At 48.8% G+C, this 15641-nt stretch overlaps 1 protein-coding gene across 1 annotated transcript in view; it reads right to left on the bottom strand.

Annotated features, from left to right (window-relative positions):
- The window catches only part of RC3H1 (ring finger and CCCH-type domains 1), an 83954-nt gene that overhangs the window by 40680 nt on the left and 27633 nt on the right, over positions 1-15641 (bottom strand). Inside the window, 5 exon segments of the mRNA XM_040406732.1 lie at positions 995-1127; positions 1335-1535; positions 2072-2247; positions 4010-4249; positions 9529-9649. Coding sequence (XP_040262666.1) covers positions 995-1127; positions 1335-1535; positions 2072-2247; positions 4010-4249; positions 9529-9649 — 871 coding nt within the window.

Below are 15641 nucleotides of genomic sequence, written 5' to 3' on the forward strand. Positions count from 1 at the left end.
TCAGTCCTTCCTTCCGAAGGTGGTGTCGGCATTCCATCTAAATAAGGGAGATGATTCTCCCTTCATTTTGTTCGGACCAGTCTCATCCTCGGGAGCAGTCGCTCCACACTCTGGATTTGGTACGAGCCGTTCGAGTCTATCTGTCCCAGACGTCATCTTTCCGGTGGACAGATTCCCCGTTCGTGATTCCAGAGAAGAGGGCTAGAGGCGTTGAAGACTTCCATTACCAGATGGATTTGTTTGGCCATTGTGCAAGCGTACGCGTTAATGACTGGGCCCCACCCTTCCAGGTGACTGCTCATTTGGCTCGGGCAGTGGGGGCCTCTTGGGCGGTGCATCACAGGGCTTTGGCCCTTCAGGTATGCAAGGCAGCTACCTGGTAGTCTTTGCACACTCTTTCCATGTTTTACAGGGTGCACACCTTTGAGTCTTCTGACGCTTCTCTGAGCCATAGAGTTTTGCAGACGGTGGTTCTCTGATTGACGGGAGGGTTGCTTGTTATGCCCACCCTTGGGGACTGCTCTGTAACGTCCCATGGTCAAGCCTGTGTCCCCCAATGATACAGATGAGAAAACTAGATTTTTGTACTTACCGTAAAATCAATCTCTCTTCCGTTCATTGGGGGACACAGCTCCCATCCATTCTCTTGTTTAGGACTCTTTTCGGGCCCGTGTGGTTCTGGGTTTGTACATAGTGTGTTTTTTTTTTGTCTTGCTTCTCCTACTGCTTTTGCACTAACTGATTAGCTTGGTCCCTGCAGGAAGAATATAGCTGAAGATGTAGAAGTTAAAACACTTTGTGTTCTTAGTGTCCGCCTCCTAGCGGCAACAGCTATACCCATGGTCAATGCCTGTGTCCCCCAATGAACAGAAGAGAAACAGATTTTACGGCGAGTACAAAAATCTAGTTATTCGGGTTGGTGTGTTGCATTTCAGATGCCATGACATTCAATCTTTTTTCAGGTGACATAGTACACATGCTGCCGGTAACTTACCAGGACTTGGATCTATATTTGCCAGTAGTTCTAGATGAGGTCGCAATCTGTTAAGATTGGCAGGGTCTCCAGTCCTCTGCAGAGCAATGGTCAGTTCCTGGACACTCTGAGCAAACGAGGCTGGGGTCTGCAACTTAACAAAAACTTTCTTGTAATAAATTAACTAAATGACAAACTTAGCCTATGAACTTACACTAAATCTTAAGAAATTGATGAAATCCTGAACCCAACCAGATGGCTCAGGGCAAAATGTGAAATTAACACAAAGGGACAAACTCAACGTTCAATAAAATAAGGGCAACATGATTTTAGAAGAAAAGAGCAGGAATGAAGCGGTTACCTTGTCAATAATAGACTGCATATGGGATTTATGAGACTGATCCCCATACAGAAGAGAGGACCACTGATCGGGGGCGATGCGCAGGCCAGCCTCCATTGCTATCTGCACAATTTGAGAATCGTGCTCTCTGCGCAATGCTTCATAAGTGCGAAATTCCTCCTTCAGCTGCATCAAGGAGGAATCCTCATCACGCTTTGTGACCTGGAATACATTATGAAGTCTTCAATATTATACGTAGACAAAAAGTCATACATGAACATCTACGTATCAACCCATCTCAACCACAATCATGACAGCAGACAGCCTCTGCGGGACACGCGACCACAGCCACCCTTCCATTCACCACTATGGGACTGCCGAGATACTTTCTGAACTTTGAGGGGCCCCTTTCTGGATACAGGAGAAAATCCCAGAGGTGGGACCCACACCTATCCGACATTACTAGCATATTTTAGCAATGGGAAAAACCCTCTTAGATGTAAAGGACTGTTAATCACACAGGGACTGACAAACATGCTGAGAACCTCAGATTGAATAAAACACTCCATATGCCCATATTTAGACCAATACAACAGTAAATTGACCACATATGCCCCGTCTCACACGTGAAAGTGATAGAATATAATAATCCGTTATTAAACCAGATTTACTCTCGCCAGTACAGAAAACCCACAGTCGCCGCTGGGCAGTAATCCCTGAAGACCAATGCTTTGACAGCAAACTGAAGATACATTTACCTTAAAGCAAGAGGCTCTATACAACAGCTGGACAACATGCCCAATGCTAGTTTTCGAGGCTTGAGGAAAGCGTGGTTCCAGTCTTTGCACCACAAACAAAACAAGGACCTTCCGTGAGAGTGCGGATCCGTCTTCCAGAGCCAGGAGGACAAGCTTCAAGGCTTCTTCCTGCATGGCTGAAATGGAGAAGCAGATAAAACCTCAGCCTACTTGGCCAACATGCAGAAGGAGAACGCAATATAAAGCAGAGTTTATAAAATCATCACACCGTCTTAGGCGGCTTTCACATCTGCGTTTTGTATTCCGATTTTTGAGGTCCAGCAGAGGATCTCAAAACTGGAGCAAAATGCTTCAGCTCGATTTAAGGCTACTTTCACACTGGCGTTTCTCGGTCCGCTTGTGAGATCTGTTTTCAGGGCTCTCACAATCGAGCCCAAAACGGATCAGTTCAGCCCCAATGCATTCTGAATAGATAAGGATCCGTTCAGAATGCATCAATTTGGCTGCGTTTGGTCTCCGTTGCGTTTTTTTAGGCGGTCACTAAAACGCAGCTTGCAGCGTTTTGGTGTCCGCCTGATGATGCGGAGCCAAACGGATCCGTCTAGACTTACAATGTAAGGATTAGTTTCACTGACACAATATGGTACAACTGAAAACGGATCCATCCCCCATTGACTTTCAATGTAAGTCAAGACGGATACGTTTTGACTTAGACTTTATTTATTTTTTTATGAATAATGCAAACTGATCCATTACGAACGGATACAAGCGTTTGCATTATCGGTGCGGATCCGTCTGTGCAAATACAAGACGGATCCGCACCGAACGCCAGTGTGAAAGTAGCCTAATAGATCAGGATGCATCCCTTCCGTTCAGACACAGTATTAAAGGGCTTCTGTCACCCCACTAAAGTCATTTATTTATTTTTTGGCTACTTAAAATCCTTATGCTGCGATTTATCAATATATAGGGCTCTTACTCCTTTTCGTTCAGTAGTTTCTTCTAAAAACGGACTTTTATAATATGTAAATTACCTGGCTACCAGCAAGTAGGGCGGCTACTTGCTGGTAGCAGCCGCATCCTCCTTTCATAATTACGCCCCCTCCTCATGTTGATTGACAGGGCCAGCGAACGCGCTCGTCCTCTGACTGGCCCTGTCTGCGTTTTAAATCTCGCGCCTGCGCCGTACCGGTCTTCAGTCGGCGCAGGCGCACTGATAGGAGGACGCTCGACAGCCGCTCCTTCCTCAGTGCGCCTGCGCCGGGTGTAGATGTGACGTCATCGGTGCAGGCGCATTGAGGATGGAGCGGCCGAGCGAGCGTCCTCCTCTCAGTGCGCCTGTGCCGACTGAAGACCGGTACGGCGAAGGCGCGAGATTTAAAACGCAGACAGGGCCAGCCAGAGGACGAGAGCGATCGCTGGCTCTGTCAATCAACATGAGGAGGGGGCGACTTTATGAAAGGCGGACGAAGCGCTGCTACCAGCAAGTAGCCGCCCTACTTGCTGGTAGAGAGGTAATTTACATGATATAAAAGTCCGTTTTTAGAAGAAACTACTGAACGAAAAGGACTAAGAGCATTATATATTGATATATCACAGTATAAGGAATTTAAGTAACCAAAAAAAAAAAATGACTTTAGTGGGGTGACAGAAGCCCTTTAAGTCGAAATTGAACAAAGCCGATAAGTCACCATTGACTTACATGGGTTTTAGTGCCGAGTCTGACATGTTCCGTTTCTCAGACCGGACATAAAAGAAGAACGGAATGCATACTGAAGCATCCTGATCTGTTTTGTCCCCATTGACAATGCAAAACCGGATCTCAAAACCGAAATACAAAGCGCAGGTGTGAAAGTAGCCTTAACTGGCTGCACACATCCATTACAGTTCGGTAATGGCACATGGCTTCAAGGGTGCAACTCAAAAAGCTTACAATACCTGGTCCCAGAAACTGGCAGCCGCGGGCACGAACAGCCGCCCACAGGTTGGAGGAGAGCTGCTGTGGGTTCTGGTGTTGGAGTATAAGCTCAGTGACCGTTCTCTCTCCCAGAGACCGCGCTGCTCTCATTGCTCGAATCCGTCCCTCTTCTTCCACCAGTTGGCAGTGAACGAGCGTCACCAGTTTTCGCTGCATGGGGCGGCTTAGCACACTTTGCGTGGTGCTGTTTAGACCGACACCTTAAAAAGCAAAGATTAGAACAAATTTAGGTTTCCCTCTTGCTTAAAATAACTGTCTTATAAGGACCCCAATAGGACATATAAACGGCAGAGCGTGCGCTCCCCCTCCAACAGTGAGAGCAGAGTCATCTCCCCTTCTGCCGGACTCCAGCCATCATTTAAATGGCCTCCAAGAAATAACACATTTCCCCTGCAAAATGCCGGTTGGACCACGGCTTCCCTTTGCAAAATCAGCTGTGTCAGGGGTATTGGGAGCAAGGGCCGAATTTTGTCTCAGATGACAAGTGACACGACGTGTAAAGGGAAAAAAAAAAGTCGTAGTGTACAAACACAGTACAGAAGTCAAATCTCCAAAAGCGAAGGGCTACACGCCGACTTTGGCCGTGAAACACTTTTGCAGGCAGAGATAGGAGCATCGCAAGGCTACGCTGCAACAGAATGAAAGTGAATGTGGTTGCGATGTGACCTGTAAGTTGCTGTGACTTGAAGGTTTGGCCTTCTGCCGACTAACATGCTACTGCAACCAAAATGGCTTTCATTATGTTCCTACGTAGCAACGATGCTGCGATCCTGTCTGCCCAACGAATCACATCAAATGCTTCTGATATATCCACAGGAATATTATCCAGCTGTCATCTTTAAATGGGTTGCCCAGCCTTGGTAAAGTCATGCCTATCCTCAGGATAGGCCATGGTTACTGATCATCAGGGGTCCGGGGTCCAGCACCCTGCACCCCCGCTGATCACCCATCCAGAGCAGCTCAATCACTGGGTGCTGGCACCGAAGCTACAAAGCACCATCAACAGTGCTACTCCCAGTGAAGTGAATGGGAACAGCACCGTAGGAAAGGGTCCGGACCCATTCATTTCATGGGGCCGCAAAAGATGTGGACAGCAAACTGTGTGTTGTCTGCATCCGTAGTTCCGTTACGTGGCCCTGCAAAACAGATACAACATGGCCTATTCTTTTCTGCAATTGCGGACAAGAGCAGGCATTTCTATGATCGTGCCGGCCATGTGCGGTCCACAAATTGCAGAACACACACAGGCAGGTATCCGTGTCTTGCTGATCTGCAATTTGCAGGCCGCAAAACAGTACGGCTGTCTGAATGAGCCCTGAGGGCTCATCCACACGACCGTGTGCTGGCCGGGCCCATGCTGCGGAGAGAAAATTGCTGTCCGCAATGCACGGGCAACGACCGTGGGGCAGCCGCATACGGATCGAGGCCCCATTCACTTGAATGGGGTGCGTGATCCACATCGCAAAAAAGTAGTGCATGCACGTACAGTAAACCCACAGAAGCACTCCGTAGTGCTTCCGATCCGTGCCTCCGTTCCGCATCTCCAGGATTGCGGACCCATTCAAGTGAATAGGTCTGCTATCCGTGATGCACACAGCCGATGCCCGTGTACTGCGGACCGCAATACGACCACGGCCAGCACATGGTCGCGTGCATGAGCACTAATAGTGAGCCTCCTCCACTACAAAGGTGACAGCGCTGTGCAGAATACACCGAATAGCTGATAGGCAGAGGCGAGGGGTGACAGACCCCTCCCGATCAGCTAGGGATAGGCCATCATTTTACAAAGGCTCATCATTTACACAGCGCCGCCTTAAGTTTGGTTGCTGATTCACTGTGCACCATTGCAAGCGCCATCTAAATTAGCACCGACACAGCCCTAGCTTGTCTGGGGGTGAAGTCACATGCGGCATATTACAGACTGAAAATCTGTTCCTGCAAGCCACTGGGACAGTTGTGGAAATGGCTGCATCAAATCTGCCACGTGTGAACTTCCCCTTAGAGGTGGCCTAAACAACAGATTGTCTGTCCACGTGTGACTACTTCCATACGTGTCAGGATATCGTGGCTCATATGACCCAGGGGTGTGGATTTTTTTTTTTTAAACTACTTGTCGAAGGACTAAAGCGGGGGCTCGATCTACTTATCCCTCATGACAATCTACTTGTCCTGATACAAAAAATACATTTTTAATTCAAACCATATTTAAATAAGGTCTTTATTGGTATGCTGGCTTCTTGCGTTTGGAGGTGTGGCAAGGCTTTGAAGTCAATGGCACCACAGCCACACACCCCCGCCCGCAGTGTGATCGCCGCCACCCAAGCGAGTGGCACATTAGTGACTGCGTCCCGGTCTAGTGCAATCTGCAAAAATGCTGCAAGCACTATTTTAGCAAATCACACTGGACTGGAACAGAGGCACTAATGTGCCACCACTGCGGGCAAGGAGGTGGCTGCAGTGCCATCGACTTCAATGCACCGCCGCGCTTCCTTATGCAGGGGGGTGGCTGGCTTGCGTTCCAGTCTTTGTGGTGTGAAATGACTAAGTTTAGTCCTCGTTCACACCAGATGATTCTGTCCAGAATGCACTACATCGCGGCCGGCTCAATATGTTGTGGGGCAGGAGGGGGCGTGACGATCCATTGAAGTGAATGGCACCGTAGCCGCAGGCGATCGGATGCTCGGGATCGCAAGGCACAATTATGACTGGACCGCAGGCATAATGTGCCTTGCGATCCTGTGCAGCCGATGGCATTGCAGCCGTTGGGCATGGTTATGGTGCCAATCACTTCAGCAGACCACTACGCCCCCTCCTGCCCCACAAGGTAGTTAGCCGGCAGCAATGCGGTGCAGGGCATTCTGGACAGAATCAGGCCGGAACGCACTGCCTGGTGTGAACGAGGCCTTAATGTGATGACAGCAGTTCGTTTAGTGCACACTCCTGCTCTTAGCACATTAGTACCCGTACCTCTAGGCGGTTTAGGCAAATTAGCTGATGATGTGGAATGGAAAGGACCCCCCTCATCTTCCCAGTTTGACAACACCTGCAGAAAGGGGTCCTCTGAGGGACGCTGGCAGAGGGTTCTATCAATGCCCCTGGCTCTGTCACTGCCCCTCCCCCCGAGCCGGAGACGTGACAGACCCTCTCATTGCTCCACCTGTGTCATTTCTTCCTCCCCACGCTGTCACTACACCACGCCCCCCCCCCGCTCTGTCACCACGGCTGCGCCACTGCTCTACGCCCACTGCTCGGTCACCGCCGCCCCCAGCTCGTCGCCGATCCACTGCGTCCACTGCTCCGGTAAACAAAGGCCTCTCAGCCCTGCTACTTGCCCGCAGCAGGGCTAAGCTACTGAACAAACTACCTGCCCGGCGCCCCCCGGAACTGCATGTCCCCGGCGTCGGGCGATACGATTTCCACACCCCTATGACCCCTGGAAAAGTTGACATTATCGCATTTCTCAGGGTGAAAGGAAGCCGCTTTCTATGGTAAAACAACATTATGCAATCCTCCCGTCTTCAGGGAATTGCAGATTATGAGGAAGTGTGAAGATTTCTTGCTGAACTTCCCCATAAAACAAATAGAAATGCTACAAACCCACCTGACCGCTCTCGAGGCCTCACCTAAAGGGCCCTTTACATGGGTCGAGAACCCACAGATAATTGCCAACAACAGCTCATAGGAACGCTTGTTAGCGATTATGTGGCGGGGTAAAAGTGCTGCCGAAACGCTCGTTCATCGGGTAATAGATCATTCATGAAGTCACAAAAATTACCATTGCCGGCAGCAGATCATGCCGAGTAAACCGTATCTGCTGCCGGCAAAGAATGAGTCAGTATGGTTAAGAGCGATGGCATACTGTGGAGGAGATCGCTGCATGCAAACGCAGTGGTCTCCTCCACTAATGAACAGGCGATTGCCAGAAAGGAACGCTTCCTTCCTGACAATCTGCTGCTGTATCGTCCCATGTAAAGGGACCTTAAAGGGAGTCTGATCTGCATTTCACTTTTTTAACCCTTCCCATAGCTCCCTAGCATGCTTACATTTAATAAAAACGTTACCTCTGGCATCAATCCTGGACTTCGAACCATCAGAAACGATCTTTATAACTTATGCAAATGAGGGCTCGCAAGTGCCCAGGGGCGGCGTTATACTCGTAGGTGCCCTGCTTGCTCAGCCTTTTCATTGTGTCCCCCCGCCCCTTCCTACCCTCCGCACGCCCATCCTTTCCCTCTGTCTGCCTTCCTACTAACTTGTTATTCCGCCGAGATCCCGCGCCTGCGCAGTCAGTCCGTCAGCCGGCGCATGCGCACTGCGATGCCCATTCCTTGTACGGCATCACAGTAATTAATGTGCATGCGTTAATCCGTTAGCTGGCGCATGCGCAATAGTTACTGTGATGCCATAGAAGGAATGGGCATCGCAGTGCGCATGCGCCGGCCTGACTGCGCAGGATCTCGGCGGAATAACAAGTTAGTAGAAAGACGGTCAGAGGGAAAGGATGGGCGTGCGGAGGGTAGGAAGGGGCGGGGGGGACGCAATGAAAAGGCTGAGCAAGCAAGGCACCTACGAGTATAACGCTGCCCCTGGGCACTTGCGAGCCCTCATTTGCATAAGTTATAAAGATCGTTTTTGATGGTTCTAAGTCCAGGATTGATGCCAGAGGTAACGTTTTTATTAAATGTAAGCATGCTAGGGAGCTATGGGAAGGGTTAAAAAAAGTGAAATGCTGATGACAGACTCCCTTTAAGTCACCTAGTCCAGTGGTGGACAGACCTGTACCTTACCACTCCATTCATAGAGGGGACTCGGGACTCCTTGTTGTCGAGATTGTGGGAGCCACCAGCGGTTGCACCCCCCACAATCTGAAATCCATCACCTATCCTGTGGATAAATCATTTTCGTGGGATCTCTCATTAAAGGGTTTGGGAGTGAGCATAGTCTAGTGCTTTTTTCCTATAGTGAGCAAGCACGACCACCACAGATGCATTGCAGGGTGGTTGTAACCATGGAAACGAGCAGTGTATAACTTGATGGAACAATGAATCCAGCCAGGAAAGGAAGCAATATGGACAATCACAATACATTAGTGCCTTGTATTAACGTCCTCTATATAATAAATGCTATTTGCTGAAGTGATCTCCCACCTATAAAAAGGGATATTCTCATAAAGGCAACCCCTGTCCATATGCTCTATTAGAGCGTATGAACATTATAACGGCAGGGGAGCCGCCTAGGAGCCACCGAATGAGGGGCTTTTGTTCCGGTGGACCCTATACAGTCAAGTATTACATGGACGACCATTTATATCCGAATAGCCGCCATGTAACACTACATTTCCACTGCAGCTGGGGCAGGTTGAGTGCCTGGCGTAAACCTTCAGAGCACAAGAAAGAGGGAGCGGAGCACCCACATGCACCCCGCGGAGCACCCACATGCACCCCGCGGAGCACAGCAGGCAGTATATTTTTTCTATTACCTCTGGCAGTACTCAGGGGCTTCAGGTACAGAGCCAGCTCTTCCACACACTTTCTGGCCTCCTCATAGTGCTTGGTATCTTCGGCTCCACTAAACAGATTAACTGGCTGCTGCTCAGGTACCTGCAAAACAAGCAAACGGATGGAGGGTAAGAGAGGGGACATAGCAATGCAGTAAACACCTGTCAGGACAACAGATCTGCTTTCCAGAAACAGCACCACATCTGTCTATGGGCTATATTTTATTTTTTTTCTTAAATTTTGGCTCATGCCCACCCATGTGAATGGGGCTGAACTGTAATTACAGACACATCCCATGGAAAAGAACAGCTTATCTGGGGGAGGGGGGCGTGCCCCTTTTATTTAATCCTGACCAACACATTAGGCAGTGGGAAACCTCTAGATTATTATTTATTTATTTATTATAAGTAAAAGGGTAAATATATGACTGGTTGGGATCTGACTGCTGGGATGAGAGGTCCCTGCATCCCCAAATCAAAAGAGTCGTGCTGCTGCGGCTCCATTCGTTCTGTATGGGACTGACGGAGATAGCGGAGCACTGTACTCCTAAATTTCCAACAGTCCCATAGCAAATTTATGGAGCGGCAGCATGCATGGTCTGTTGCTGGTCCATTCATTTGGGCGAGTCAAGAAGCCCATCCTTGGGGGGGAAGGGGGTGTCTGGCACCAATTGATCAGATGCTTATACCCTATCCTGTGAAGAGGGATAGATTTTTTTACTTGATATAAACCCTTAAAGGGAATCTGTCAGCTGGGAAACACCCTCCGAACTAGAGTAAGCGGTGTACAGTGTAAGGGTCCATTCACACGTCCACAAAATGGGTCCGCAACCGTTCCGCAGTTTTGCGGAACAGGTGCGGACCCATTCATTTTCAATGGGGCCGGAATGTGCTGTCCGCATCCACATTTGCGGATCCGCAAAAAAATAGAACATGTCCTATTCTTGGCCGCAATTATGAGACTGCCGGCGATATGCGGAACCCACATTGCCGGTGTCCGTGTTTTGCGAATCTACAAAACACATACGGCTGTGTGAATGGACCCTTAGTGAGGCCGAGTCCAATTATGCACGGTAATTTTTATCTTCAGACTCACTTGTTCCAACAAACCAGCAGTAAAATGCATTGACAGGACTCCTCTCCATTATCTGCGTGCGCTCAGGAGTCCTCTCAAAGGGACTTTACTGCTGGGTTCACATCAGTGAGTTATGGGGTGTCCTGATGGACACTGTGGTTAACCACAGAAACCTCATTATACGTTTGTGGTTAAAGGGGTTTTCCAAGATTTCGATACTAATGACAAATCCTCAGGATAGGTCATCAGTATCTGACCATCCGGGAACACAGCCGATCAGCTGTTTGAGAAGACACTGGCGCACAAAGTAGCACCGCGGCCAAGCACAGAGCCGCACATTGTATAGTGGCTGTGCTTGGTATTGCAGCTCAGCGCCAATCACTTCAATGGGGCTCAACGCGATACCAAGAGTGTCACAGCTCCATTCAAACAGGGGAGCATGGGTCTCATTTCAAGATCAGTGAGGGCTCCAAGGATTGACCAACCAGTTCCTTTGAGTCGACGGTCCATTCATGACCTCAAAAATTATATGCAAGACAGTTACCTACAGGGGATGATCACTTGCTATTTCTTGGCTGCTTTTTAGAGCTGCTTCATAAGGGCAGAGCCGTGATCTGTGACTACAGCGAAGCTACGGCGCCTACAGGAAGTGTGAGGGAGTCTGAGACACGCCCCCTGCCCCATCATTGGTTCAGGCTTCTGCTCTCTCCTCCCCCCTCCAGCAGCTCTGCTTCCTCTGATTGGCTGCTGGGTATGAACGCAACCACAGCCTCTCCAAAAAGCCGGTGCAAGGAGAGACGTTTCGGCAAGAGCAGAATGATGATGATAAACGGAGAACTACACCACCAGCCAGAAAAACCTGATGATCTGGTAACTGCAGCACATGGACCGAGGTTAAGGAGCTTCGGTTAGACGGCTTTCATACTGCATTTTGGAGCGTCTGTTTCCTGCATGCACTGGGGAAGGCCCTGGTGCAGATGACCAGTGTATCCACAGGCGCCCATTCAAACCTTAGTGGCAAAGAGTGCCCTTGTCAGCCTCTGCCATATTTTGGCACACTTATTTCATGCTTTAAGGAGGCATCTAGAGTACATCACTGGGTATACTTTTATTTTCCCCAGTGGGCAGGAACACATCAGGAAATCTGATGTTGGCCACTATGACAGGCAGCGTGAAAGCATCATAAGGGGGTATCTAAAGAGTTGCTTTAAGAAAACTATGTAATCCTGACAACCTTGACTAGATGTTCCTCAAGATTGTGACCAGACATCAGATCATCTAGGGCAGTGATGGCGAACCTATGGCACGGGTGCCAGAGGCGGCACTCAGAGCCCTCTCTGTTGGCACCCACACCCTGGAAAAAGTCTACGGTGTACCAATATGCCTTAGTCTTTTCCTGCCATTCATCAGCACAGGGCGCACTATGAACAGCACAGGCAGGGCACTGAATGTAGGCAGGCTATTGTAAATAAATGATAAAGTACATGGAAGATATACTGTATTGGACTGTAGTATTCAAGGTAAATTGCCGTGTTGGCACTTTGCGATAAATAAGTGGGTTTATGTTGCAGTTTGGGCACTCGGTCTGTAAAAGGTTCGCCATCACTGATCTAGGGTAACGACGGAAATGGTGACACTGCTTCATGGATCTGCTAACTTATTTGGTCTTATCCTACTCTCAAGGGGCAAGATTCTTGCAACCCTTTGGTTCCAAAAGGCATCATCATGAGCACATAATATGGTAATAGTCAGAGCAGACCAGTCACTAGCCTCTGAAACAGAAGGGGTGGAACGCCATGTCTACTCATAAAATGGGTTATTAGTGACTTGGGGTTAGTATTTGGGTATTAAAATCACCATCTGACAATTACGAGCCGAGTCAGTCTACAAACCCTCTATTAGTGTAGAAGGACTTTATGTGGCGGCGGCTCAGAATGACTTGTCCAGTAGTGACTGCTTCATAGATGACATATCTATAGGGACGGCTCACTGACTCATCCAGTAATAACCACTATGTAGATGACATATCTATAGGGACGGCTCACTAGGACTCGTCCAGTAATAACCTCTACATAGACGACATTTCTTTTAATTCTAACAAAAGAATGTAACCCGGAGCTGTGGCATCTGGACCGGGGGGGGGAGGCGGCAACACAAAATGAGGCTGGAAATCAATCATCACAATTACAGCCACCCTCCAGTTCAAGGACAAAAAATAAATTGACCGCACCAGTTCTCAGAATATATCGGATACACACACCGCATTTGGTAGCCCAAGTCTAGTGTTGAGCGAACTTCTGTTTTAAGTTCGGCGTCTAAAGTTCGGCTTCCGGTTAGCGGAGAATCCCGATATGGATTCCGAATTCCGTTGTGGTCCGTGGTAGCGGAATCAATAATGGCCGATTATTGATTCCGCTACCACGGACCACAACGGAATTCGGAATCCATATCGGGATTCTCAGCTAACCGGAAGCCGAACTTTAGACGCTGAACTTAAAACAGAAGTTCGCTCAACACTACCCAAAACACTTCCTACTTGCCCAGCCCTGCTCTTGGATTGGCCAGCTCTGTTCACATAAGCAGCGCCGGCCAATCCGAGGGCAGCAGGAAGTGTCTTGAGCTCCCAAATGCACACCGTGTGCGTCAGGTAGTCTGAGAAGAGCTGCGGACATATTCAAGGACGTTAGAATAGTCCGGGAATTGGCAGATCTGCAGCTAAAAAGATAATAAGGAGGGCACCGTGTTAGTGTTCCGTTCAAGCAGAGGGGCGTCATTATGGAGCACCGGGGGGCATCGCTGGAGCGGTGCTCGAACCGCATAAGCCCACCTCCTGGTGCTCGAATTGTTAATTTGCATAATAATTTTAAAAGTTTATTTTTCTCTGCAAAGATCCCACCGACAGACGTAAAACAGGTATCGTTTTAATCAGAGTCATCAACCCCACCAGGCTATATGCTGGTAGGGTTGATCTAGGTGACAGAGCAGCTTTAAAAAGTCCCTAAAAGGTATATTCCCATCTCAGACAACTGGGGCATATTGCTAGGATACATTGAGAACGGACCTCTGAAGGTTGTGTAGGGTACATTGCGCATGCACAGCCGCCCTCTATTCATTTCTATGGGGCCGCCGAAAATAGCCGAGCGCTGGCTATGAAAATTGGTTGTGGCGTTCAAGACACAAAAAAAACACATCCTTTTTGCAATTTAGGGTTTCAGTGCACCAAAGGGCGGGCCTAGCCATTCGGTGCACCCCCCCCCCCCCCCCCCCCTCCCCCCACTGAAGCCACCAGTTGCATGAAGAAGAAAAGTGATTTTTTTTCTTGGGAATGCCACAAATGGCACAAGGTCCCCCATTCTCAAGATCTGTAGGGGGTCCCAGTGATCAGATATAATGAGCAGAGCTGCAGGCTCCAGAACACACCGCAGCGTCCTCACGCAGGGGACAAACTGCAATTTTTGAGTAAGCGTTTTCAAGGGTGATTAATCTGGAATTGTCCTGTCTCATACAGATCAATGCACGGGCACACGGTGACGCAAGCTCTTCAGAGGTAGACTACTGGGAGGAGGAGGGGAGACAATGAAGGGGAGCTACAATAATTATATCTGACACTTGGCACAGCATGCAGCAATGAAAATCAGCCGGCATGCCAAGTTCTACAGCGTTTTCTGGACTCGGTCTGAGAGCAGAGGGCATTGCAAATCTGCAGGGAAATTTGCCTTTGATAATCCACCAGAATGCACTGTAAGATTATTTAAAGGGATACTCCAGTTTCCAACAAATAAAGCATACTCGTTATGTAGATATCTAATAAAATCTGTGCACCAGTTCATTAAAGTGGTATTCCCATCCCTGAGGTGGGATCTGCATCCATCTCCAGAAGGGGTTAACTGATCCCCATCCAGCCCCCATGGAAAGATCACTGGTAATGCATCCAGGTGGAGAATAAACATGGAGGTGGCCATGCTTGTCCATGAGCTAGGAAAAAAGCTAAGCAAACATTCCCGGCTGTTTCCATAACTGCCATGGAAGTAAAAGGAGAAAGCTGCGGACAAGCATGGCCACCTCTCCGTTACCCGCCTGGACGCGGCAGCTGCCACACAAGAAGGGATGGGGTCGGGGGACATCAATCGGGAGGATGGGTCATCAATATAGGAAAACCAGACAACCCCTTTAAAGGGAACCTGTCACCAGGATTTTGGGTATAGAGCTGAGGACATGGGTTGCTAGATGGCCACTAGCACATCTGCAATACCCAGTCCCCATAGCTCTGTGTGCTTTTATTGTGTAAAAAAAACGATTTGATACATGTGCAAATTAACGGGAGATGAGTCCTGTACGGGAGATGAGTCAGGGACAGGACTCATCTCAAGTTAATTTGCACATGTATCAAATCGTTTTTTGGTTTTTTTTTACACAATAAAAGCACACAGAGCTTCTTCAGCAGAAGATCAGCACACAAAGGAGAAGGCAGCAGCTTCCTGGCCAGTAGTTCTGTGGTAATGATATGTATGTTGCCTTTCTTTCCTTCAAGGATTGTATAAAATACATTTGCATATTAAATACAGAGGAGTCGGAGTCAGAAGTACCAAAGACTGAGGAGTCGGAGCATTTATCTACCGACTCCACAGCCCTGTACACAACGTTCCTTCAAAGCACTGGCTTGTCTAGGTAATGAAGGACGGGACGAGTCCTAAACCAGAGGTCACTGCTCTTCACTCTGGCCAAGAGGATCCAGAATATAGGTTCCCTTCTCCATTAACTCAAATTCCCCAATCCGGTATTTGAACTAGGGATCTTATCGGCCGATATTAAGGATTTTGACAGTTATCGGTATTGGCATCTATTTTGCCGATATACCGATAACTTATTGGGAACACAGAACGCGCTGCTCTCAGCTCTCTCCGTGTTCCCTCTGCAGCACAGGGGAGAAGGAAGCAGTGTCTCCTCCCCCTGTGATGCTGCTGCTGCCGCCAATAACAGGAGAGAAGACAAGAGGAGGGGAGGGGCTGTGGCCGCTGCG

Source organism: Bufo bufo, chromosome 9, assembly GCF_905171765.1.
Source record: "Bufo bufo chromosome 9, aBufBuf1.1, whole genome shotgun sequence".
NCBI lineage: Eukaryota > Metazoa > Chordata > Amphibia > Anura > Bufonidae > Bufo > Bufo bufo.